The sequence below is a fragment of the Gavialis gangeticus genome, unplaced genomic scaffold (assembly GCF_001723915.1).
Source record: "Gavialis gangeticus isolate Ggan-Ray unplaced genomic scaffold, GavGan_comp1, whole genome shotgun sequence".
NCBI lineage: Eukaryota > Metazoa > Chordata > Crocodylia > Gavialidae > Gavialis > Gavialis gangeticus.
This window is the reverse complement of record NW_017728998.1, coordinates 4,737,647-4,763,905: the sequence shown is the minus strand read 5'-3', so window position 1 is coordinate 4,763,905 and position 26,259 is coordinate 4,737,647. Positions and strand designations below refer to the sequence as shown.

Here is a 26,259-nt window from a genome sequence, read left to right as displayed (position 1 = left end):
TTTGTGCCCCTCTGAATGTGCCCATGCCCAGCCAGGCCGTCGTTCACCTGCACAATTGCCACGGCCATCCAGAGCGAAGCAGAGATCCCAAACCGAAGGATCGGGCTCCACGCCGCCACGTATGAGTCGGGGCCAGGGTGCAGATTCACGGTCAGGTCGCGCGACGCCAAGTGCTTCAAGCCCACGACCTGGAAATAGAAACCAGTGCACAATGTGGCCCTGAACCCCTCCTTGAGCTGCGCTGAAAACAAGCCTTGGTACCTTGTGGGCCATCCAAATAAATCATCATGGATCAGGACAAATCCTGGGAGGTTACAGAAAGCCTGGAAGCATCGCTGAATTTTTAACTCTCCTGTCAGGCATGCAAATACCAGGATTATGGGTCCTGCATAGAGACATTCCTGCTTTTTCAGCTGCCGGGGTGAAATTGTCAGCCAGCTTCCAAATGAGCTTTCACTATTTTACACGCACAATTTTAATTTTAGCACTCATTAAAAAATAAATAAGAAGACCCTCAATGTTTGTTCATGCAAATGAGGCGTTCTGCTAATTGCCTAATTTGTGAATGCAAAGCCTGTGTGGCTGCACAAAATCCCAGTTACTCGAGAAGCAGGGAAGGGCAGGATGAAAGTCAGAGCTTGTTTCTGGGTTCACCAAGAAAGAGGATTTTTCTGCATCTCGGCTCTGAAGGGTCCATACTCAGAGCCCCAAGCTACACAGACCTGGGGAATCCCAGTCTCCACAGAGGAAACATTTAACCAGGGCAGACGCAGCCAAACCAGCATCTGCACAGCTTGCGTTCCAGCTTTGTCTCCTTTCTGCACCAGAGACCAGACCTAGCAGACTCTTTATCCGGCGTGCAGAGATCAAATAACTGGATCAAATAACTGCAAGCCCCCAGGGGATAAAGCACTGAGCTGCCGCAGTTCTCCACGCAAAATCACGCAGCATCATTAAAGACCAGATTAGACTATGACACGCCTCATTGTGCCGGCAGTTTTGCTCAGAGCTCAGGCTATCCCCCAAGCAGGCCTCATCGACCCGGTTTCTGTGCCATCGGAGCTGGTGACAGACGCGCTCACGCGTGGGGTGGCTCGTTTCCGTGGTCGTGAGCCCAGGAGAGCCGCAGGATTGTGGGGGACCCAGTGCCACATCGCTTGCTCCAGGTGTCCCTTCCCATCTCCCCCGTACCTCCAGGAGAAGCAGCACCGCCACCAGCTGAAGCAGCGGATTCAATTTCCGATGCGTTTGGATTTCGTTCCACTCGTTGGCGACCAGGAAAGTTCTCCAGATGCTCACAGAGGAAGCGACCCGCTGGCCTCCTAAGAGGAAAGCCCCATGCTGATTTCCATTCCTTTTATTGTGATGCCGCACACGAGCTCAGAGGGCTCTTGGCAAAGCACGGAGCTAAATGGGGGCTTCCATTACGTTAATTTCCCCCCCCCGATATAAATCCCTTATGCTCCAAGGTGACGGGGGCTCTCAAAACAGCTTCCTTTCAAACCACCACTGATGCCTCCAGTAGCTGGGATTCCTCTGCAAGCACTGGTCAGCTAAGTCAGCGGCAACCCAACCCAGAGCAGCACTGGGGATGTCGCGGTCCACATCTACCAAGCAGGAAAGTCTTGTGGGGCTTTTTCTCCCTTTTTTTTTTAATGAATGGTAAAATTAAAAGTGTGCATGTAAAATCAGTGAAAGCTCATTTGGAAGCTGGTTGAAAATTTCACCCCAACAACTAAAAAAGCAAGCATGTCTCTACACGGGGCCCATAATCCCAGTATTTGACATGGGTTTCATTTATGGGAGCTTGACTCTTGACACCCTGGGTGGGATTTCCAAAGGGACCCAGGTCACTTAGGGGTGCAAGCCCTCCTTGTAGTGAACCAGACCATGTATCTAAATTATAGAATTGTAGAAAATGAGGGTTGAAGGGACCTCGAGAGGTCACATCTAGTCCAATCCTGTGCCCAAAGCAGGACCAGTCCCAACTGCATCCTGCCAGACAAGGCTTTGTCTGCCTGGGTCTTCAAAACCTCCAAGGATGGAGATCCTACCACCTCTGTTCCAGTGCTTTACTACCCTCCTCATCAGAAAGTTTTTCCTAATTTCCAACCTCAACTCCCCTTGCTGCAACTGGAGCCCATTGCTCCTTGTCCTGCCATCTGCCCCCACGGAGAACAGCCCAGCTCCATCCTCTTTGCAGCCACCTTGCAGGGAGCTGAAGGCTGCTATTCAATCCCCCTCTCAGCCTCAATCTCTCTTCTCTAAATCACTTTTGTGCATTTGACAGGATCTCCTGCTTTCTTTTCATGAGTTTCCAGCCAAAGTCAATGGGAACTGTGTGCACTCAAGTGTCTTGAAAATGCAACCATCAGGGTGAAATCTTGGTCCTACAGACGCCACTGGCTCAATTCCCATGGGGTCAGAGTTTCAACAGGGTGTCTAAGCTGGGCACGTGGAAACGGAGGGGCTCACAACCTCTTCGGGTGTGCCTGTGGTGAGCCCCTCTCACTCACTCCTCCTCAACACGTGTCCATGCCCCAAAACGAGGATGTGGATTCAGCTAGAGAGGCCCTGAACATGCAACCAAGCACCTGTCTGTGGTGGAGAACGTGGCAGTGGCTCAGGGCACATGCATGTGGCCAAACAAAATGTGCTGCGTGGTCTGCCTGAGCTTTGGCACATGTGAATGTGAGCGTGGTGCTTATGGAGACCATGTAGAGCCAGCTGAGACAGCACAATGAACCATGTGCAGAGCCAGGAGTCCCGGCCTCCCCGTCTCCCTAGACTTAAGTCTCTCTCTTGCCTTCCTCGGTGGCTAAGCGAAGCAGGACCGGAGAGGGTCCCATTTATACTGCTGCAACATGCACATTATATAACATCATCAAGCACGTTGTTTTCTAAAAAGGAGCAGAAATCACCGGCTGACAAGCTAAAGCACTGCGTGTGTATGGGCATGCATGTGTGTATTCACACATGTGTCTACACATGCGTGCATGTGCACATGGGAACATATGCCTGCGTGCACATGAGTGCATATGCATGTGTGTGTGTATGCATGTGTACACACAGGCGTATGTGTGCACATGCATGTATAAGTGTGCATGGGAGAATGCGCAGGGGGCACCAACGTTTCAGTAGGATTTAGAGAGCAGAGCAAGCGAAGAGCTGCAGCTGACCTGGGGCTGCTCGGAGCGCTGGCTTCTCCCTGGGCCTCTCCCAGTCTATCAGGAAGATGGAGATGGTTAGCTGGGTGATCAGGAGGTGGAGCAGGTCCAGAGCCTGCAGCAAAGGCAGACAGAACAGGTGGGTCCCATGGCTGAGAGGGATACGGACACACGCAGCACCCCGGCATCCCCTGCACTGGAGCTGGCACATGCCAAGCTGGAGACTCCTTGACCTGCTCCTTGACCTGCTCCATCTCTACAGGTTTCCAAGGCCCAGGTTGACTTTCACTTCCCCAGTTGAGACCATTGCTCCTTGTCCTGTCATCTGCCCCTGTCCAGCTCCGTCCTTTTTGGAGCCACTCTTCAGGGAGCTGAAGGCTGCAATTAAATCCCCGATCCGTCTTTTCTTCTGCAGACTGAATAAGTTCCCCCAGCCTCACCTCATAAGTCGTGTGCCCCAGCCCCTAAACCAATTTCACTGACCTAACAAGCAGCGGCTTCAGGGTTACGAGCTCATCTGATCCACCCCAGACACCAGCAAGGGGCCTGCTGAGCTGCCATCAGCCGCAAGCCAGATGTGATTGTTCGTTTGGAGATAACTTGTGAGAACCGCGGCCGTGAATCCTACAGCTTCGCAGGCTCAGCTGAGCCTCTCCAAAGTGGAGAGCTCTTCTTTAAGCTCATAACAGGAGGGGGTTTTTCCCCCAGAAGTGTCCCAGCGCATTTGGCTTCAGACAGGCTGGAATCCCACAGTAATGGTATTCCCCCAGGATTTTGGGTTTCCTCCCTGGTAGGATCAGTACTGCCATAGAAAAACCCATCCCCGCGGCCATAAGCCTAGGAAAACGCATCCCCACTCCTCCCTGTCATAAGTACCTTCAACCCAAAAGCGCAGGACAGGTAGATAATGAAGTTGGTTTCCAGCTGACTGCCAGCTGGAGGCAGGGTGACCCCCACTGCCGAAAACTGCTGGCCCTGGGGAGACAGATTTAGATGCCGTCAGAGAAGAGGGTGCAAAAATATACATATCCAGCCTGGTCATTTCCTGCAGATTGTGGCTACCCTCTGGGGAGTGCGCGCCATGCACTGACAGAGAACTGCTCCGGTGCAACTTGGCTGAATGTCTTTGCAATTGGCTCCCCCGTGCTTTGGCAGGTTTTAAATAACCCACGCAGTTGGTTTTCTGACACTTGCCTCAGGGAACCATCCCACAGCTCCCCTGATCTCCCCAGAGCAGTGAGATAGACGCTCTTTCATTGCTTTTTTCAGAGCTTGCTCTAACCCTCAGACATCTGGTTGCTCCTGCCCCGGCAAGAGATTCCTCTTATCCCTGGGGGTCAGGGATTACACAAATGCAGTTGTGCGAGGGTGGGGTTACACAATACACTTAGACCAGACTCGATCTGTGAAACATTACGTAAGGACGTGCTGTGAGTGGTCACACGTTAGGGTTACTGCTGTTTCTTGCCTGCACAGTTCTGACCTGCCACTAGAGGGCAGGTGACTAGGGGCATGGCTAGAGGTCATGACGCCTGGCTCAATGCCTGCTCTGTCTGGAGGGGGGGCAGGAGCAGTGCATCCTGGGATGCAAGAGAACTGCAGATTGCTCATTTCATGGAGCCGACTAAAGTTACCCTAACATGAGCTAGGTAGCACGGCCCAGAGTTAACCCTCACCTGAAGTGGCATAACACTGAGATATGCAAAGGGTACTTCACAGGAGTTAACGAGCTTTAACAAGCAGATGCTCACCATTTAAGTGTTCTTAGTGTGGTCTAAGTGTAAGTGCAACTACACCTGCTGCAGGCTTACCCCAGTGCAATCTGCTTTTATGGGGTGAGCCACTCTGCTCTGGGGGGGAAGTACCCCACAAAAAGCTGTAGGAACCGTGCACCAGTGTAAGTCACGCTGACAGCCGTGTCCTGTGTCCCGAAGATCCAGACAGTTTCACCTGAGTATCCCTGGGGGGCCCTTTCCTCAAACTAGCCCCTATTTTCCCTGCAATAGCAGCCTGCAGTCTGTTGACCTGGGATAACCTGGCCACGCAACCCACATAAGAAACACAGCTATTATTCACCTTGAAAGCAATGAGCCAGTAAATCCCAATTCCCAGGGTGACCCCGAAGAAGGCGTTGGCTAGAGACCCAGCAAAGAAGGCAAAGAACTTGATAATGACCTGTGGAAGGAGAAAGAAGCAGGGCAGTAATTGCAAGGAGGGAAAACCATGCCGCATATGTTAGTTTGATCCTGGCCTTTGGGTCAGATGCTAGGCTATAAGCTACATCCTTTTTCCACCCAGGAGAAACCCAGGGAGCTTAACAGAGAATGGGCCAATTCCAGTCCTGGTGTAAAGGACAGCACCTGTCAGCACCAAGAGGCTCAGATGTCTCACTGACATCAGCGCAGAGCAGGTGAATCAGGGGCCCTGAGAGCAGCTGATGGCTTGGCAGAGAGGCAGTGTGGGCAGCTCTTTCCCAGAATAAGACAGGAGCATTTCCTCTCTGTCCCTCTGCCTCCAATGCTTTCCATCTGAGGAGCTCACAATGAACTGGGGGATTAGCAAGCCAGCCCACAACCTGCCTGCAAGCCTGGCCTTACCCCTCCCCAGATCCCAGAGGTCTTGGACTTGCCTGTGAGCAAAGTCAGAGGGGAAAATAACCAGCCCCCAATGCCCTGGCCTTCTGACTTTTGCTGGGTCCCCTGTTCCTCTGTGCAACTCTTAGCTCCTCCTGCCTCTGTGCCCTGTCCTGTGAATCACAAGCTCAAGAGGCCTCAGGCAGCAATGCAGAGGGGCAGGGGAAGCAGGGAGGCAGGGGTAAACCCCCAGAGAGCTGAGAGGAAAGGAGGGGAGGACACAAATCCTGGTGTTTGGCTAGAACAGAGGATCCCCATCACGGAGCCTGAGCTGGCGTAGCTAGGGCAGCATTGCCCTCTCGTGGAGCTTCAGCATACACCAGCAGACAGAGTTTGTCAACTGGTGCATCCGTAATGTCCCCCCAAAGGACACTAGATGAGCCCACAGAAGGGTCCTGCTGTCAGCAAAGCTGCATCTGGACCAATGCAGCTGGCTTGCATTGCATTGCTGGAGTGCAGTGCAATCCAGCAAAGCATTGCATCTGGATGCAGCAATACTGCATCTTGGCATTGCTATGTCTGATGGGGGAAGGTGGGGGTTGTACCAGCTGAGGTTTGATGTTCAGACACCACTAGTTCATGGAGGGCTGAGAAAGAAAGGGCACTTTGAGTGGGGTTCACTCGCTGGGGGAAATGACAGATGTGGGCACATCCCCCAAAGCCAAGGGGTAGCTTGGCTTCAGCTTTCCAGAGCTCCACAGCGCAGCAAGGCCTGAGGAAGCCCCCGAAAGATGGCAGTGAGATAACTCAGCTGGGACACAGCAAGGGAGACGAGGATTTGCAGAGCAGTCACGTGCCATCACGTGCCTGCCTGCCCCATTCAGGAGGCAGCAGCATGCAGTGTCCAGGCACGGATGCAGTGCGTTCAGTCTCCTTACCACAAGGCCTATGTTCTGAAGTCGAGACCTCCGCACCCAGCTGCTGGTCTTCAGCAAGGCGTACAAGGCTGCCAGCGACCCCAGGACTGCAAGTGCTATCTGTCAGAGAGAGCAAGGAGGCATCGCAGCACTGGAAGGGACCTCAGGAGGACACATCTAGTCCAAGTCCCTGCTAAGTGGCTAAGCTTTCATCTAACCTAAGAGGATGCACTAGCACCCAGGTCTTGTGCCGCAGCAGTTACACACCTGAACTCCAGGGCCACCCCGGTGAAGCCCTGCGGGAACTCAGAGGATCCTAATGATCTTTTCTGCCCATGCGCAGGGTTTGCCGGTCCAGCCTGCTCTGAGTCCTTTGCATTGCTGGTTGGGACTTTTTCAGCTAAACTTTTGGTGGAGAAATGTTGACTCTCGAAGCTGACACATCTGCAGGGTCTCATAAGCAGCTAGGGAGATGCCTCCAAAGCGGTTTCTCCACCACCTTTCTGGATTTGCAACATGCCAGCTGGATTTGAGAGCATCAGGAGATGCTGTCAACAAGTCCTTCCCATCCAAGCCAGGGCCCTTCACGGGCTCTTCTGCGTTCCCTTAACACTGACCACATGCAGCTTGGTAAGCCCTGCCACCTTCAGCGTCCTCCCTCCCATGCCCTGGATTAGCCTTCCTGCCTTTGCTGGGCATTTCCCACCTCTGGACATCCCTCAGCGACCCAGTGCAGAGGGTGAAAACTGTTCAACTCACAACGGTGACTTGTTGGGATGCCTCTGGGATCTGGCTGTAGGCCACAGCAAAGGACACCTGCAGGGGTCAAGAAGCAGGGAGAAGGCATGAGTGCAACAGGGGTGAGGAAAACCCATGGGCTGCAGAGCATCCAGGTGGACCGTGACCTGGGAACATCGGCCAATGCTTTCCAAGAGAGACTTGAGATGCAAGGCTCCAGGGATGGAGTTGGTGGCCTGGTGTCTCAAGTCCACTAATGTCACCGGCTAATATCAGACACTGCCGCTCCTCCCAGGGCCATCCCCTCCACCCAGGGCAGATGACCCCTCACAGAGCTTCAGCTCAGGTGCCCTGCGTCGGCCTGCTGTGGCACGCCAGAGCCCCTTGCCCCAGCTGCCCGTGCCCTGCATGGCACGCAGGACAAGCTGGCTGCCCTCCCTGCCTCCCTTCCTGGGCTTGGGGAGGGGAGGAGAGGCGAAATCTGAACTCAGCCTCAACCCTGACAACATCCAGAGCTGGCTCCCATCTCTAATTATCACCTGCTGCAGCAACAGCTGCTGAGCGCTGGGGAGCTCAAAGGAAAGTCAAGCAGGTCTTGTTGTTTCAGCTGCTTCGTTTCACATTATGCCTCGTTCGCTCCCCCCCCGCCTGCAGCAGCCCCCGCCAAGGGGACCCTGCCGTGCCCCGCACTTGCCTGCGTTATTGCTGTGCTCTCTTGCCTTGCATACTTCACTGTCAACAGGAAAGGAGGCTGGTCTCCAGGGCTACTGGTTGGGAGGTAAATGCTGGGCGAGCCGGTGGTAAGAAGGGAAAGAAACCAGAGAGGGGTTATCCGGGGGACAGAGCATCTAATTGGAGTTGCACAATGCATTTTAATTAAACCTCGGCAGGAAGCGAGCAGAGGGAAGGGAGTTAATTGTGCCGCACGTGTTGGGGAGCAGGAATGCTCTTCAAGCCAAGGATGGGGAATCTCAGCACCAAGGCAGGTGGAGATGTGGAGAATGCGATGTCCTCGGGGAGGATGGCTGGGTGGGTAAAGGCAGGCCCAGGGTAGATGGGAATGCAGTCACGCCAGTGGAGCTGAGCTGCTGCCCGAAGAGAGGAGCTGCATCTGCGCCTCTGTCCCATGGGCATCATGAAATCACAAGAGGAGCCCAATTCTGGTCCAAAATCCAGTGAAAGCAGACCAGTCCCTTGCAAACTCCCTCAGGGGCTAGAGCTATATGCCCCTGTATCTGAGAAGGCCAGTGCTATTTTAACCCCCTAACTGGAGTTGCACAATGCATTTTAATTAAACCTTGACAGGAAGCAAGGTTGCTGCAAGTTGCCATCTCTCCCTTGCACTAGAGAAAAAAGATTGATCCACTGTCTGCCTCCCTCCCAGCTCCTCATCCCTTGCGTCTTGGTTGTACCCGCCTGCCACCAAGCCGTACCGTCCTCTCCTGGAAAAGCATCTGCAGTGTGCCTGCTTGTTAACAGACACGGGGAGGGAGAGACACAGAAGTGCAAACAAATGCAGTTGCGGCGGCATAAATGGGAAATCTCGTGTCGTGTACATGCACCCAGATGGCAGCTGAAAAGGCTGATCCAGCACCTGCCTGCTGCAGGCTCCTCTTGCTCTCTACCTGAGGAGCAGATCCACTGCCAGCGTAACAGATGCCGGTGGGCTGGCCAGGTTCCCTGTTCTGCCCGAGAGCCCGTCGACAAGGAAGAACCGTCTCAGAGGCTGTGAATTCAAGGCGGCTGGAAGAAACACACAGAGCAGAAGTTTAGGTGCTTTTAGGAGCTGAAGGCAGCCACACAGGAGACGGGAGCAGAGAAAGGCTGTGAATTTTATGAGCGCTGAGTGGCTTGTTATCCAGGCGCCACATGCCCTTAGGCTGGATGAGAGCCACAACTCGCACAGCCCGCGGCCTCTCACAACCTGTACAGCCTCCCCGACAGCCTGTTAATATACAGTAGGGGAGGCAGTGGGGCCTCCGCCAGCAATCCTCCATCTCTCTCTCACACACACACCCTTTAGCAGATGCACAGAGCTATTCAGCAGAGCAGCCCCCCAGCAAAATTACCGGAAGGAATCAAATTATACAGTGAGGAGCAGCATATTCTGCCTCTACCAGACCCTTGAGGTCCTTGCTGGGCTGGGTTCCTGCACACTGCCCCATTTGCAGGATCAGGTTTGGGCTTTTCCTGCGGAAGCTCCTCCTGTGCAGACTGAAAAAGGGACCCTGCAATGTGGAAGGGCCAGACATTATGCAAAGGGCAACTTCTGGCTGGAAATTCACAATTTTCTACCACAAGGGGAAGTTTCGGGTGAAAAAAAAATGCTGCATTTGCAAACAATAAAAGGACAAGCTGGCCAAAATGGGTGCAGAATGCTACCCCCTTCCCTAAGGCAAGCGTTGCCTGCTCCAAGCAGCTCGGCCCACAAAGCTGGGGCAGGGAGGAGGTCCACCAGCCCTGACCCTCGCTGGCCTGACAGCACATGTCACTTCTGGGAGATACTTGAAAGTGTAAGTTGAATGTGCACATGGGAATCTCAGCTTAATTTCTGTGTGTTAAATCTGCTGATGGCAATTAATCCCTTATTTTACTCTGTGTTCACCATGTCTTCAATGCTGGCCCACATGGCAGCCCTCTTACCCACACCAGTGGCTTCAGCCGTTTTGTTTAAGGCTGCACTTTGATAAATACAGCGCCTTATATTCTGCAGCTTGTAGCTACAGCAGCACCTCCAGGATGCTAAGCCGGGTGCTCTGAACTTTTGGACATTAAAAGCACAGCGGTCCATTCACTGCAAATCACAATGCACGTATAAAACTGCCTGTGCATATATATGGCTAAACTGTGTGCACATTTTTACGCCAACTGTATGAGCACATATACTAGCTGTACATACAAGTGATTAGGCAGCAGCATTACGGATGATAAATAGGCCATTCTTTAAGCCTAAATCATACACCCTGGAGCCGAGGGACTTTCCAAAGCTTTCACAGCAAGTCAGTGTTAGACTTGGCTCTCATCACAGCAAGCCTTACAGCCAATGCACTGGTTGTCAGCGCCTCCAGGAAAATCACTTAACAAAAGTGTCCTGTCTGTAAAGTAGGAGCAGGAAAAAAGTGATCAAAGAGGCTTGATTAATCCAAAATGCTCTTGTCTGAGAAACTGCAAAGTGAAACCAACTTGTCTAATTCCAATGCCTGATTTTCCACCAAAAAAAAAAGGCAATCACGGCCCGGCACGCATAATTGTACAGCTAATTTGTGCAGGCGACACTAGGAGCATTACGGGCATTTGCATGTGTAAATACCCAATTGGCATCTGGTAATTGTGTATGCAAATGAGGTGCCCGACTGCACGCATGTTTTTGGGTACAGGAAATTCTGATTGAAAGATTTTTTCCAGGAGAACGGTCTAAGGCTTCATTAATGACCCAGGGATGGGAATTTTACCGACAGCATCATTCTCACGGCAGATAAAGCCAGAGTCAGCGGGAGACAAATCTCCCACACAACACGAGCCAGCTCCCCAGTCCAGGGGCACACGTGGGCTTTCCGACATCTATTTCCAGCCACTAAAGGTTTTAAGATTCATGACTGCATTTTTAAAACGCTAAGGGATAATGGGGTGGAACATGCTTGCTGCTGGCTCTCCATCACTTGTTACGCGAAGCAGGAGGATTCGGCAGAGACTGATCTGTGAGGAGGATGAAAAGCAAGGCCACGGAGCCGAGGCCGCAGGACTGTGCGTGCAGGGAGCGCGCTGGAGGGGGTCCTCGTTGCATGGCACCAACCTGGGACAGGAACCGAGACAACGGCTCGGCTGCGTACATGCAGCAAGGGCAGCTTGGAGCTAATTCAGCCTCAGCATGTTCTCTGAGAGCGGGCGTCCAGGGCACATTTCACCAGGATGAAAGCTTTGGGGATTTGTGCAGCCGAAAGTATAGCCTCGGGGTGAAGCGTGAGGACCAGCCTGTGTCCAGCCCTCAAGAGCTGAATTGCACCCTCTTCTCCCCCACGTTATCCCGCTCTGGACATGACCAGTCTTGGCTCTGCTCTGTGCTACCAAGTAAGTGGTAGACTTTGCCCACAATGGACTTCCATGCACAGACTCAAGCCCACCGGGACCTAATCAAAGTCCTTAAACCGGCGAGTCCGCCCAGCCGAGTCAGAGAGATGCTACCCGAGCCTCGGCCGGAGCTTCAGCCTAGGACAGCGCAGCACCAGCGATATGCAGACAACCTGTCAGCGGTACACATTAACAGATTTAGTATAATTACTTTATACGACAAAAACTTGCCGGTGGTACTTAAGGTTGCATCGTTTTAAATTGATGGGCAATCTGTCAGAGTTTGAGAACCGCTCGCCTCGGGTTAAAATAAGGCACCTACTTGCGGGCCCGGCTGGGGAGAAGTCAGCTTAACCCCGTGCAGGGGAGGCTGGCTGGACCGGGGGGATACCGAGGAAATGCACCCCCTGTGCTATTCTCACGCCCGTTTTAACGGCGCTTTCTCACCAATTCAAGCCTCGCTGCCTGTTCGCCTTCCCCTTCCCCCTTCCCTCATAATGACAGTCATCTCTGAGCAGAGTCCATCTCAGATTAGGGGACCATCAGGGGCCTCACAAGTAAGTAACTATCCCCCTACGTGCCAAGGCTGGTCCGGAGCCCTCGCCACGGCCCTCCTTGATCAGAAGAGGCTGCCAAGAAAGCCGCGGGAAGGCATGGAGCGTGGTCTGCTCCATCCTGTTCCCGAAGCACATCGCTCCCTGCCGATGATAAATGAAGAACCCGGGACAATGTCTCTTTTCATCCTCGGGGTGCCCCTAGCAGCAGAGAGGCTGGCTGGCAGGGTGGGAGGAGGGAGCTATTGGCTCTGCGTCCCGTCTGCCAAGCTTTCGCTGATGAAGGCTGACATCGCTGGCTGCTGGGCTTGCAATTACCGTGCGCCCGGCAGGGCTCCAAGCAGGGGAGTTATATGGAAACCTTACTTTTTTTTTTCCCCCCCCTGCCCCATTATGCTTTGCAAGCGTTAACTGATGACCTGCTGTGGGGATGCAGAGGAGCCTGCCTCCTTTCATACTGCCAGTAGCTAGAGCGTGGGTCGTGGCTGTAGGGGCCCACCATGCATCTGTGCCCGCTGCAGAAGGTGCTGTGGGCCCTCGCTCCACCGAGCGCCCAGCGAAAAGCCTGTCTCACACCACAGGCCCTTAAAATAGAGGTCACCATGGGCCATGTTGGCCTCTGCCCAGGGCTAGGAAACCCTGTCGCTCTAACCCTGACCCTCCACCCCGTCGCTGGGAGATAAAAGGCTTCGGCAAAGCCCCGCGAACAGATTGACATGGCGGGCAGCCCCCTCAGAGACGCTTTATAGTGCAAAACGACACCTGCTCCATCCTTTCATTGCAGAGTTGCCGGATTCCTGTTCATTAAGAACGGCCCTGCGGAGAGGCACCGTCAAAGCCTGAGCCCAGCCCGTTGCCTTGCAATGATTCATGAGCAGGTACTCGGCTACCAAGCGTTGGCACCGGCACAGCGGCTGGGGGTCCCTTCCCTGCGTGCCTCATCATCGACTGGCTGCAGGGGTGGACGACCAAGGGCCATGCAAAGGCACCAGGGTTGTCTCCAGTGGGAGGAGAGGGCACGGGGGACTCTCACCGTGGTCGCCCAGCCGGAGCCGGGGATTGGCAACAGGCACCGGCCACAGCCAGAGGTTGCCCTGGTCATCCGGGAACTCCAGGAACAGCTCGTAGAGCGTGGGCTCAGGGACACGCCGCAGCAGGTCGGACACCTGGACCCTGCACTGGGGGAAGAGAACAGGGGGCTGCTAAAGCAGAGGCCGCGCCGGCCTCCTCAGGGACCTCGGTTTGCATGGCACAGCCCCCTGCCTCCCAGCGTGACACCAGTTTCCCCCAGCTCAAACTGGAGGGGTGATTCTGGGAGTGCAGGGAGGCCGTCGTGGTGAAACCAGGATAAGCAGCTGGCCCACGTCCCCGGGGGCGTCTGCGTCAGAGCAGGCGGGCACTTCCCAGAGGCCCCAGGCTGCAGCGCGGATACCCAGCGGCGTCTGCCGTTTAAAATAGCACGAGCGGATTCGGCTCAGTTCCCACATGCATGAGCCGGCTTGTTTGCTTCACAGCAGGAAAAGATGCCCACCCCTTCCCCCAGAGCTGGCAGGGGCTTATCCTGCTGCAGTAGTAGCAGCCTGGCACCGTCAGGGTAGGAAGGGGCAGGAGGGCGAGACCCCCAGCAGTGAAGTCCTAGCGGGGGGAGAGAGGGCCACAGAGCTGCCAGCACACACTTACGGACTGATGGTAGGACGTGCCGAAGGAGAAGGCGGCATCCAGCACGCTCTGACGGTCTGTGCAGAGCTAACGGGGGAGGAAGGAAAGCGATTGCAAAAGGGAGTCGCAGCCCTGTCTCCCAAACACCTCTGCCCCGAGCCGGCAGGGTGGGTCCATAGTGGAGCCCCTCTGTTGCTTCTCCCTAAGGGGTCTCGAGCCTCCCAGACAGTGAGGAGTTGCCTTTGGGACATGATTTTACAGTGTAATGCAGCAGAAGCCTGCAGGCCACCCCTCCATCCCATCTCTGCTCAGATGCATCCTTGTACTGCTTCACCCACCCTCACCGGCTGCCTTTCACCCGCACGGGTCCTCCTATCCGGCGAGGCAGCACCATCAAGCCTGCTTTCCAGAGGGGAAACTGAGGCACTGAGAGGTCAAGGGGTGTCTATGCTGCAGGGGTAAAGTCATGTTGCTGAAGCAATAAGCCCCATCCATCCACTCCCACTCCACAGCCCCAGAAATGGGGCAATGAGAGCTCCCTATGGGGCACCCCTGGCACTGTGCTTGAGCCCCCCCAGATCCTGGTGCCCTCAGGAATGGCTTCTGGGGCATCTTCACAGCCTTATTCCTGGGGTTCCCCGCTAAGGGGCCGACTCCCAAAGCAGCGTGACTGATGACCCCACAAGCACACCCATAGGGACTTGCCAAAGGCCACACAGTCAGCCTGTGGCAGAGCAAGGACTCGAACACGTCCCCTTTGCTCTAGGCTGGCACCCAAATGCCTGGAGCCTCCTTTGTGCGGCATGAAACCTGCCGCCCCTGCTTCTGACTCAGGAGAGACGGCCCATTTCCTCTCGGGTACCAGGCTGTCACACAACTGCATCGGGAGCTCGAGTCTAATTTACAACTTGCCGGCCCTTGGCTGGCACGTGCTAGCTGCTGGGTTAGCCCTTACCATTAGCATCCACGCACGTGCCATGCCTCTGTCCTGATTCATTTCTTTGCAATTACGCTGGTAATTGCCCCCTTTCTAGATCTCTCATGATGCTATTGAATAAAGAAGGGCTCCAGACACCTCCCTCCAGCCTGTTTTTTTGATCCTATTCAGTGCTCCTTGATCTCCAGCCACCTTTCATGCTGGAGACGGTGCTTATCTGCACAGATGTGGAGAGAACGAGTACCAGGGGTGAGAGATATGCAAAGAGAGATATGTGTAAAGATGAAGGAGCAGATGAAATGAATACAGCTCCCCTCCCCGCCACAGTGGACCCCCAGCCCTGGGTGCACCATCAGGTCCTGGAGGCGACAAAATGAACCAACCTGCAACGTGCCACCCTTCACATCCTCCCAGCCTAGGAAGTGTCCTCGGATGTCGTACTTCACAACCTTGAGGCCGATCTGCTGCGAACATGGAAAGAAGCTCTGAAATGTGTCTGGACGGCGACGGGGTAGGGTGATAAAGGACCTGCCCATCATTTCTGGCTCGGATGCCCATGCACGTCTCTGCCGTGACTTGCCTTCGAGCCCTTCCAGGAGAGGAACTGGGGAACTGCCCTTCCCGGAGACATCTCGGGTCTGCGGTAAAACAGCTCGGGAAGGTTTTGGCCTCTGAAAAGAAAATCCGGCTGTATTTCTGCAAGGGAAGCAGGCGAGGCTTCATCCATGTTATGCACAGCCACGGCTCTCTCGAGTGCTCTGTGTCCCCCAGGCTGCCTGGATAATCAGAGCTCTGCAGCGTCCTACATCACCCGCAGAAAAGAGCTTTTACACCAGTGTCTCTCAGGCCAAGATCCTTCCCCACCTGCCTTCCCACTGGGTTGCAAACACTCCCCAAGCTGGGCACTGAGTGCAAATCATCCCGTGGACCAGGAGTCACGGAGCAGTTTGGGGGGTTGGAAGCAGGCTCCAGATCAAGCTAAGCTGAGCACCGCTGTCCTAAGCTCCTGGGTCCCTTTGGGACCTGTCCTTTCCCTCCTGGGGACCATTCTGAATTTACAGGGAGTCAGCAGCAACCACAGGCCATGAGGGCTGTGCAGGGTGAACTACCGACTTCCCCGCAGTTAGGCATCCATCCCTCCATTGGCACCTGCCCTCATCCTTACTGGCACGCTCCTCTATAAGCGGTGGAAGCTAAACAGGCTCTTCGCACCCCGGCGGTGGTGCCTTTGAAGCCCAAATCAGGCTTATTGGAGCGTGCAGTGTAACAGGAGAGAAGTTTAGCATGGGCAATTAGGGCAGGGATGCCCATCATGTGCATCTCCCGCATAGAGCAGGGATTTAGGTCCACTTTATGGCAGCCAAGGAGAATCAGAGCATGGAGGGTGGAGGGGATCTGCTCCAAGCAGCACCAGCTCCAGCTACATCATCCCAGCAGAGGCTTTATCTACCGGGTCTTGAAAGCCTCCAAGGATGGAGATGCCACCACCTCTCTGGGTAGCCAGATCAATAAGCCCAGTTCCCTCAGACTCTCTTGCCTGCTCCCTGCACAGTCCTGGCCCCTACTGCTGCTGCGGATGGAGAAATGCGGTCTCCAGCGCAACCAGCACAAACGTCCCTGCCAGATGCAGCACCTTCCCTCTGGGTCCTGCAGAAGGAGAGAGACTCACTTAGCCTTTGTGTACAGGTCGAAGGCCCGGGTTTCCAAGGAGAAGGCGTTCAAAATAACCGTGTTGGCAAGGAGCTGGCAGGCTGTGAGGTTGCAGGAGCTCTAGGGAAGAAGAAAATAAAGCAGGGCAGCACCAAGAAAACGCCGCTCGAGTCCCACGGGAGCAAGCCCCAATGTAGACGCTGGTCGAGTCGGTGCCTTGCACGGGGGAGAGCAGTTTCTCTTTCCTTTATCCTGGTGGAGGCAAATCAGTTGAAAGCCCACCCCAAGCCTCGGTAAGTGCTAGCCGGGCTAACGAGCCCCACTCTCCAGCCAGTGGCACACCTGGGAGCCCTGTGGCTAATATCATGTCCCTAGCTCCTCGAATGAGCTGGGGCATGAGTTATAATGAGATATCTTTACCTCCCTGCCAGATGCATTTGGTTTTTAAAATGTGTTTTCAAAAGCAAATCCCTGCACCCCTCAGAGCAGCACAAGGGGAGAAATGCGCTGCACGACACTGTGAAGCGTCCGCGTGGGGGAAAGCGGAGTACGGCTACCCTTCTTCGCTCCCCCATCCCGCATCCTTTCACAGCCTTTTCTCTTAGCTTCTTATGTTTAAAAGGCAGCACACCACCCCATCCACCCCCCACACCATAGCATGGTGAGAGGCTGTGGCACTTACATTGCAAGCCAAAAAGCTGCTGTCCAAGAAGGCAGACTCCCAGAGCGAGGCAGGCTGCCGGGGACTCTGCGAGGGAGAAAACAGCCTGGATGCAGAAAGGCCTCAGTAATGCAAGGAGGGGGAAAAGTGGCCTAGAACCAGGACTTGGACCTACACAAGCTTTGCAGTCCTCCGCAGGGTGGGCCTGGCCTGTCCCGATCAGCCCGGCGGCACAGATGCACCTCAGGCCTAGGAAGGAGAGGAGAAGAAGGTGAAGGAAGGCGGTGGCATAGGCAAGGGTCCTTGGGATCAGTTCTGGCACTGCCCGCGGTTGTTCAGATATACAGCCTGACCTCAGACGGGGCATCAGAGCTGCTAGCCCCATAGGTCTGTAGGGTCTCCGGTGCAGAGGAGCAGACGTGCAGACACCAAGCAAGCGCGGCGGGGCTGGGAGCTCTCATACGGCTCACCTGTGCATATAGACCCAACTTGCACCCTTCTCCATCGTGCTGGGGTGCTGGGCTGAGGACAGCCCCTTGCCCTGACGCCCCGGCACCAACTCACCTTCAGGGCTTTTCACCTCGTGTTTCCCGCAGGGGCTGCAGCGCTGAGTCCGGGTGCTCAGGTATTCACTGGGGCTGCAGCGTCCTGCCGGGGAGGAGGGGCTGGGGCTGCTCCTAGCAGGGCCAGAGCAGTACAGAGCATGCAGCAGCCAGGTCCAGAGCAAGGGGGACCCTCCTGAGGGAGGCATTTTACCTAGCCCCAGTGCCCACCGGCCGAGCTGCCTTCAGGCTCTGGCTCTCCGTGGGGCAAAGTGTGGAGAGCTGCCTGCGTGCCGAGCAGGAGCGTCCCTGGTTACCAACCTGTTGCGCAAAAGAAAGCCCTGGCACCTCCCCAAGGTAACCAAAAACACACCCAGCCAGGCGCAACACCTGAGGCATCCCTCTTCTGGGCCCGCCGGTGCAAAGGGGGCCAGACATGCCTCCGGAGACAGCGCCGACAGCCCCGTGCCATAAAACAGGCCTGGGAATAGCAAGAGGCTGTTGCAACAAGTGTGGTAACAGAGCTCCAGTTGCCTGGCCCGGCTCTGACTGCTGGAAGGGGGAGCAGGGAGGCTACAAGAAGGGGTTTTGGCAAACCAGCCTCAAATCTGTGCTGGCTTTTGCCCCTCGCCTTTCTCCCGGGGCTCAGACTCTGGAATTTGCTTGTACGGGAGGGAAGGAGAATTTATCTCGAGGCGCTGAGCCGGGTCTCGGCTAAGAAATGCATTAAAGTCCTACCTCTAAAAATGAATGCTCGGGGCTTCTGGGTCTCTGGGAAACTGGGGATAAGAAGGATTTGGGCCCTTCATCTTTGGTATTATGTTTGTTAGGAATTTTGCCCGTCTGCAAAAGGGAGCAGCTGCCGTGCGCTCACCGCTGGGACAACCTGGCAGGGATCAGATGCACGGGTCCCCGCAGAGACGACTTTGATGCCTCCTTGCTTTTACTGAGCCGAGATCAAACGAGGCGATGTTGTGCTCGGCGGGCAGCGAGGCACTAGGGAAATGGCAGGGAGAGGACAAGGCAAGTGGGAGTGCGAGGCTGACACGCGGAGTCAAACTGGTCTTTCCTGGAGCGATGAACACAACTTTCACAAAACATTCACGTGGGCAACGCGTACAGTCTAGAGGTCAAGGCCTCATCTTTCCTTTCCACCCTCCCTCATTATAAGTCAGATGCCGACTCTCTGTTCAGAGCGGGCTCAAACCAGTGAGCTCAAAGTGGTCCCCAAAGCCTTTGCTTAACCAGAGACTGGGCTAAATTCACCCAATGCAGAGAGGAAGCCAACAAGAGTCTCACACCCACAGTAAACGTGGTCCATTTAATTCAGTGCAGTTGCTATTAGATCGAATGCTGGGAATACATGCAGTTCACTAAACAGACACTTGATGGGACTACAACACCTTTAAATAGAGCCACATGCAGGAAAAAGGTCATTTTAACGGCTGCCTTGATAGACTAGGCACTTTCAGCAGCATGTCAGGGCTTCTGGATACTGGTTTGCAGGCTGTCTTTAGGCCAGTGATGCTCAAGCAAAGAGCCAGGACATACTACCAGATCCTTTGAAAGGTGCCCAATGGTGCAAGGAGATAATCACAGACTCATAGAAAATGAGGGCTGAAGGGACGTCAGGAGGTCACATCTAGTCCAACCCCCTGCTCCAAGCAGGACCAGCCCAAACTACATCACCCCAGCCAAGACTTTGTCTACCTGGGTCTTAAAAACCTCCAAGGATGGAGATGCCACCACCTCCCTGGGTAGCCTGCTCCAGTGCCTCACCACCCTCCTAGTGAGAAAGTTTTTTCTAATATCCAACCTCAACTTCCCTTCCTGCAGCTTGAGCCCATTGCTCCTTCTGTCACCTGCCCCCACTGAGAACAGCCCAGATCCATCCTCTTTGGACCCACCCTGCAGATAAGCACATAAACTAAGCAGCTAAGTGCAGGTTTAGTCCTGGCTCGATGACCCCCCACCCCACTGCCCAGCCCCCCTGCAAGGCGATACGCACTATAATATATAGATTAGTTTTTAAAACTGGGGCCACTCAGTTCCAAAAGTTCAGGAGGGGGCCTCGAGTCCAGTGAGGGGGGGCCTCAAGTCCGACGAGGCTGAGCCCTGCTGCTTTAGGTAGGCACAACTCCGATAAGAGTTTGTCTCCAGTTTCTAACCCACTGTCCGGGACCCCATCCCTGTAGCCTCTGGGCATCTTCTACATTAAATCAATAGCAATTGTGAGGCCTCTACCTGGATTTCCAGCACTTCTCCCTCTTTGGCATCGCAGGGCTTGGGGTCAGCTCTGCTTGGGACAGGATTTTTTGGCTGGGCTGGGGACTTCAAGGGGTCTGGGATGAAAAGGGTGAGCAGAAGGAACTCTAGCCAGTATCTCTTCACAGATCCAAAGGCAGAGCTCAGCCTTACCCTGCTTGGTGAAATTTTTGGCTACATCTAATATTTCCCTTCCATTACATTGCAAAGTCCTTTACAGAAGAGATCAGGAGCAGCATCCCCCATTTTACAGGCGGGAAGACAGAGGCACAGAGACTGAAGCAACTTGCTATCCAGGAGGCCAGTGGCAAAGCTGGGGCTAGGTCTGGGTCTCCGTGCATAGTTAAACTTCCTTGGTACTTTCCCCTTTAAAGTCAGGGGTACATTTAACCTAAAGGAGCCCAAAACCAGACTTGTTCATTAACTTGTGCATATACATGCCCATGCTCTCATACGCATGGACATGTCACCGGCTTCAGGAAATGCAGCGTATCAGCTATTCTCAGCTGCCAAGACAGGTACAGAGGAGGCTGCCTTGCCTCCATCTATCCGCCGTCATGGTTGCTCCAGATACTCTCCAGGGACAAGAAGCCGCATACAAGAGGGAACGACGTTCGAGTCAATGCGGAGCCTGTCGTCTGGAAACCGCCTCTTGATTTGCAGAGCAGACTTCATCTGGGTCTGAACGATACAGCCTTCGAGCCAGGAAGAGATCAATCACTAAAGACAGCTCAGCATGGCACGGAGAGCCGGGCGCCTCGAGAGGAAAATGAATCACGCAGAGGCCAATAAAAGGAGCAAAAACCCCACAGCAGCTCCAGTCTGCACCAGTAGAAATATCCCAAAGCACTGGAGCTGCTCATGCCTTGTGACTCTCCAGGTCACCAGGGAATAGGCTTAAGCCTACAACAGCACGCCACGGCCTGGATTGCTACCACTATTTTTGTTGTTGCAGCAGGGTCCAGGAAATGCAGTCCGAGATTAGTGCCCTGTTGTGCTTGTTCCCTAAAATTAACACATCAGGAAGCCTTTCTCCACCCCGCTTTTCAGGTGTCCCTGCACAAATACCATGGTGTGACCCGCAGGCCTGAAGTGGGTTGCAGGAGCTACCGAACGGTCCCCCCCTCTACGCAGCATCAGCCTGCAGAAATGCCTCCAGTTTTCTAGCTTCGATCCAGTCTGCGATCACTTTAGACCTAACCCTGCTATCACAAATACCAGGACAAGGAGCAAGCAAAGCTCTCTACCGCAGTTTGACCAGATGCCTGGGCACACAGGTGGACTGTGACCTGTGGCGGCTTCTGCGGACCCATCCTCACGGAGAGCCTGGGCAGGCTGGTTTCCAAGGAAGACACCGAACAAAGCCTGGCTCATCCATGTAGGCGTGGGTTAGGACTGAATTACAGAGACTTTCCCTCGTCCGTGTCCGGAGAGCTCATTGGGGCCCATAGAGGAGCAGCGTGAATCAGAAACCCGGCATACAGCACAGAGCTGCCCTCCGCACAGCGGGCTACAATGCAGGGCCCGGTGCTGCAAAGCTCTCCACAAGCAGGAATAGCCCAGGCTTCCCAGCCCCGCTCCAAAATCACCTGGTGCAACCCCTAAAGCAGCCCATCCAGCCACACAAACAAGTCGCTCATCATGCGTGAAAGGCTGGGACTGCATAAATCAGGAGCCGGCTGATAATGTGAACGGTGGCGGGAATGATGCTGATGGATGGGTAACGGGGCCATGACAGATGAGAGACGGTATAATGTAACAGCCATAAATCCGAGGCGCACGGAGAGGTTTTAAAAACCAAATGCATCTGGAATCACCTTCGTGATTGATGCTCGTAACCCCCAGGCACGCCAACGCCAGGAAGTCCTTCCCCGCTGTAATAGAGCTGCCATATAAAACCTCCCCGGCAAGGCCTGATGCATTCTCTGCATCCAGCAGAAGAGGAAAGGGAGGGGGAAAGGCGTTGTTTCCTGCGGCTGGATTTTAAGTAACGGAGCTGGAGCAGGCACCGGGTTATAATTAACCTCTGGTTTTTAAATGGCGGCATGCTCAAGCCAGAGAGCTGCACCCATTCTCCAAAAGTAATTACAGTAATAGAGTAATTAACGCTTTGCAAGAGACAGCGGCAGCTGCGGCAGAAAGGCCTGTGGTAGGATGATAGCTCGCACCCCCCCCCCCCAGCTCCCGCCTGGCTGCTCCGCAGTCTCTTCTGGTTGCTAGTCCATGCAGGGCATGCTCACCCATAGCAGGGCTGTTGGGGGCCAACGTGCTAGCATCTCCCTGGGAGAGAAAGTGGTCAGAGTTGATGCTCCAATGTGCCCTGAGGTTCCCGACCGTCTCAGGCTAACACGGCAAACGGATGCACCCCAGGGGACTGGCTCTCACAGGAAAGAGGCTGCTGTGGCCTGAAACCAGCTGTGAATGAAGCATCCAGACAGCCACGGGCAGGATTTCCACAGCTGCCTACAGGCTTCCTCATAAAGGGCTCCCCGGGACCTTGCCGGCTGCTTCTCGTGTCTTAGCATCTTAAAGTAGCCTGTCACTTGCTCCAAGGGGAAGCCCCTCTCCATACCTATCTCATCCCATACAAGGAAATGATAAATACAGCAAGGGAGAGGCTACACGGTGCACACGTCTGGGACACCCCATGCAGTCTGTTGAGCAGGCCGTATGAATAATCAAAACGGCCAAGATGACCTGCCCCGGATGACGTTTGGCATGCTTAGGAGAATAATCATTAGTAATCGATAGCCAGAGGCTATGCACACATGGGAATCACAGCATAAATCACTGCAATGCAGCTCCTTTTGGGGAGCAAAGCAGCAGCCAGTTGACACGCATCACATCTTCCAGTAGATGTGGGAGAGGAAAATAGGTTTCGGTCACAGAGGGAAATTGTGGCCAAGGACAGAGGGGCCCACATGAAAAGCACCCATGCAGGGCAGAGAGAGGAATCAGACTTTGAAGGCCTCATATGGAAAACCCAATCTCACCAGAAACTACAGAGAATATGTGCTCCGGTACAGCCAAGTTGGCCCTGGTGGGACTAGAAATACCAGGGCACAAAGCCAAGCTGACTCCAAGCTCCTCTCCGGGACATGTTGGTGGCCATGTCTTTAAGGAGCATCATTCTTTAGTCGCGTTACAGGTCACCAAGGGTTAAAAGTTGCACTGAAACAAGGAGAGCGCATCTATACATGCCTCTTTTAAGCAGGCTGAGCTTAAAATTGCCATTTTTAAAGCACATTAAGGGCATGTGTCTACACATGCACACTCTTAATGCGCCTTAAAAATGGCAATCTGAGGCTATAGGTAAGCCTAAATTTGATACCTTCATACAGAAGGTATCAAATCAACGTGCCAATAGCTAAGTTGCACTAGCGCATGTGTAGACGCACTAATGCACATTAACTCAGTGCGCGTCAATGGATGTACATCGTGTGAATGCGCGTTAGCACGTCGCTACATGCGCTGATGGGACTTAGCTATTTGCGCCTAAGTTTAATGCGCCTTAATGCACGCCTAAATCACCTTAAAGTACCTTAAGCAAAGACGTGCGTAAATACGTGTAGACATGCCTGGAAATCCCTCAGCTGGGCTCATGACCTTTCCTCCCTTGATGAATCATCTTTTTTCTGGAGCAGCTGGAGCTCAGGGTCAATGGGATGACTTTCCATGCAATTAATTTGGTAGAGAATGGGAGGCCTTGAACCAAAACACTTGAGAGCAGACCGGGCTGACCCCTATGCTCAGATTCCCACTGCACGGTGCTGGTCAAGCTGCTACCTGCACTGATGGTGGCTTCAGAGAGGTTTTAAAACTAAGGCCAGGCTTTTCAAACTAAACCCATGCTTTCCTATGGGACGCGACTCGTGCCCTGCTGCAGTAACCCATCGCCAGCCATCAATACGTTGCTCTAAGTGCTCCTCCGCATCCAGCATTTGCTTACGTTGATGCAACGCGCAGGCCAGGGCTGCATTTCTCCAAGCAAAATAAAGCCCCATAAAACATCTCTGCCAAGGCTGCTGCTGACATAGATCACAAAATATGCACAAGGCGAGGCAGTAAAAATGTGGCAGCCTCCAAATTATTCCCTGCCTGCAATGCTGCATGAGTCAGTCCGAGAAATGCCATGGCCTCTGCCCTGCAAACAGCTTGTCTGTTTGCAAGTCAAAAGAGCATATAAAGGAAGCACTTTAAAGGGTTGCTCTAAGGCCCTGATCCTGCAAAGATGTATGCACACGCTTAAGGACGGTGCCCTTGGTGAATGACAGAGCTGATGTATTACATGCATCAAGTGAACGTAGGTATATCATTGCTGGATCGAGAGCTAAACTAGGTACTGCAATGAGTGCCTGGTACTTCAGTGTCACAGTGACAGGTGCTTTCTGAAGATGCTAGAGATGCAGCCGTCAGCCAGGTGCAGCTCGTCTCTCAGGAGAGTAACTAGCAATATCCCACAGGCAAACGTCAAGAGAACTCATCTTCTCTCAAGATCGCTGGCCTGACGTGTGCATCTGCCCAGGATAGAGGCTTGTGAGCTGGACCTGTTGGAAGGGGAGTGGAATAAGACACGGGATCCAGGAACACGTCCCAACAGTTACATGCGTGCATGTAACTATGGGGAGGCCCCGATTCACCTGCCTAAAAGCACCGCTGTTGCATTCCCTTGCAAGACGGTACGTGCTCCACGGTGGGTGGTTCGCAGCATAGACCATCTGTGTTGGCTGCTCCGTTTCGAGGATCAACTTCCAGCTGGCAGATGTGCTCAACAAGAGCACCGCAAACAGCTTTCAGTAAATGCTCTATTTTGCCAATGGACCGAGAGTAATTCCAGTAGTGCCCAGCCCGGAGACTCCCAACGTCTCGCAGCCGCAGAGCAAGCCCAGCGAAGACATCCTGCCCGGGCCTGCCCCACTGACAACACGCCGTGCTCCCAGCCGCTCGAAGGGGAGACCCATTCGTGTTGCGCAGCCCATTCAAGCCGAGGGCTTCGTGCTCAGTAGAGCCAGCAAGAGGGTCGGTTGTGGACGCAGTCTGCAAGCTGTGGCCTGGCAGAGAAGACCGAGAACGATCTTGGCCACAATCCATTGAAGAGTCGGTGAGATTTTTGGGCATAGCAGGCTAGATTTGAACCAGGGACCCAAATATTATGAGCTCCTTATCCCCCTGCTCAGCTTCCTGCCTGCATGGGATGCTTTATAGCACCACTTGGATTAAGGGCCATGCTATGGTGGCAGGTGGCTTTAAATCTGGGGTCTGTTGTGGGTCAGGAAGGACAGTTCATGCTGCCATCTAATCTACCCTTTGGGCAAAAGCAAAACCGGGACTGATCTTAATAGACCGGCTGTGTCTGGGCAGGGAAAACGATACAGAAGACAGTTTGGGGAGCTATGAAAGTAGAACCTGAGTCCCTAAAAAAGCAGGGAACATACGAAAACCAAGCATCCCTGGATCTAAAGGAGATGCACTTATGTCACAGACCATGGAACAACTGCTTTTGAAATGGGGTGAGGCACCAACAAGCCCCCAGCACCCAGCACAGGATCCGCAGGCCGTTTTCAAAGCTTGAGCAGAGGGGAAAAACGAAACACCTTCTGCCTGCAGAGCCAAGGCCCGATACGGTGAGGCTCCCCCTTGCCTCTTCTTTTTTTGAAGAAGGGAGAAGCCAGCAGGGGCTGAGGACAGAGGCAAACGCTGAAAAGAAACGTATTTTGGGGGTATCGCTTCGTGGCAGGACGGGGCAAGAGGGCAGGGGACACGACCTGCAATGGGTGACGCCCCGCTCTGCATTCATGCCGAAGGTTGGCATCAGTTGGTTAGATTTAAACAAGGGATTGGACACGTCCTTGGAGGAAAGGGGCATCAGTCACTCTTGAGCATGGGAGTAAGCCTCTGAATCGAGAGCTTCCTATGCTGGAAGCTGCAGGGGAGAGAGGAACCGGGGAAAAACCCCTGATCAGACCCAGTTCACCCCCTCTTTCAGCTTCCACTGTGACACGGGAGTCTGGGCAAGATGGACCGACGGCCTGACCCATCGATGGCAATGCTTACGTTGGCCCAGCTGCGAACGGGCCTTTCAGCCCAGAGAAGCTAAAAGCGCCCGGGGATCGTGCCGGCCCCATCATTGCCACCGGATAAAGAACCGGGTACACCTGAACCACGCTAGCTCATCAAGCGACTCCAACTCAAGCGGGGCCATTGCTTCTTCATGCGCCAACGTGGCTCCGAGACGCGCAGCACGAATCAACACACAGCGAGGACAGGATTAGAAACTAATTTCTTCGGACCATTTATTCCCATGCCCCCCCCGCCTCTCCCCTTGTCACAAATCGGAACAGGTTATTCAAACCCGGTCTGGAAACGTTGTCAGAGAAATCGTTAAACCCACGGGACGTAAACCACACAATCCAAGTACAACATATTGATCGTCTACACAGCCGCGCTCGGCACACGATATGGCAGCAAAAGTGTCACGTACAGCGTCACAGTCAAAACAACAGAACTTGGACCAAATAGAGATCGGAG

At 54.1% G+C, this 26,259-nt stretch overlaps 1 protein-coding gene across 3 annotated transcripts in view; it reads right to left on the bottom strand.

The window, feature by feature from the left end:
* The window catches only part of LOC109289416 (meckelin-like), a 43,858-nt gene extending 26,100 nt beyond the window's left edge, over positions 1-17,758 (bottom strand). For 2 of the 3 annotated variants that reach the window (XM_019505431.1, XM_019505430.1), the window contains exons 1-17: positions 17,489-17,756; positions 17,100-17,173; positions 16,946-17,011; positions 16,283-16,383; positions 15,194-15,284; positions 14,997-15,074; positions 13,698-13,763; positions 13,051-13,195; positions 9,021-9,138; positions 8,090-8,180; positions 7,417-7,473; positions 6,679-6,777; positions 5,244-5,342; positions 4,044-4,142; positions 3,180-3,282; positions 1,192-1,322; positions 48-188 (exon numbers count right to left, since the gene is read on the bottom strand). In XM_019505431.1, the coding sequence (XP_019360976.1) occupies positions 48-188; positions 1,192-1,322; positions 3,180-3,282; positions 4,044-4,142; positions 5,244-5,342; positions 6,679-6,777; positions 7,417-7,473; positions 8,090-8,180; positions 9,021-9,138; positions 13,051-13,195; positions 13,698-13,763; positions 14,997-15,074; positions 15,194-15,284; positions 16,283-16,383; positions 16,946-17,011; positions 17,100-17,173; positions 17,489-17,675 (1,746 nt within the window). In that variant the 5' untranslated portion in view covers positions 17,676-17,756. Of the gene's footprint in view, positions 1-47; positions 189-1,191; positions 1,323-3,179; positions 3,283-4,043; positions 4,143-5,243; positions 5,343-6,678; positions 6,778-7,416; positions 7,474-8,089; positions 8,181-9,020; positions 9,139-13,050; positions 13,196-13,697; positions 13,764-14,996; positions 15,075-15,193; positions 15,285-16,282; positions 16,384-16,945; positions 17,012-17,099; positions 17,174-17,488 lie in introns of all 3 variants that reach the window. The other variant, XM_019505432.1, reaches the window with a different exon arrangement.
* Positions 17,759-26,259: the final 8,501 nt, after the last annotated feature.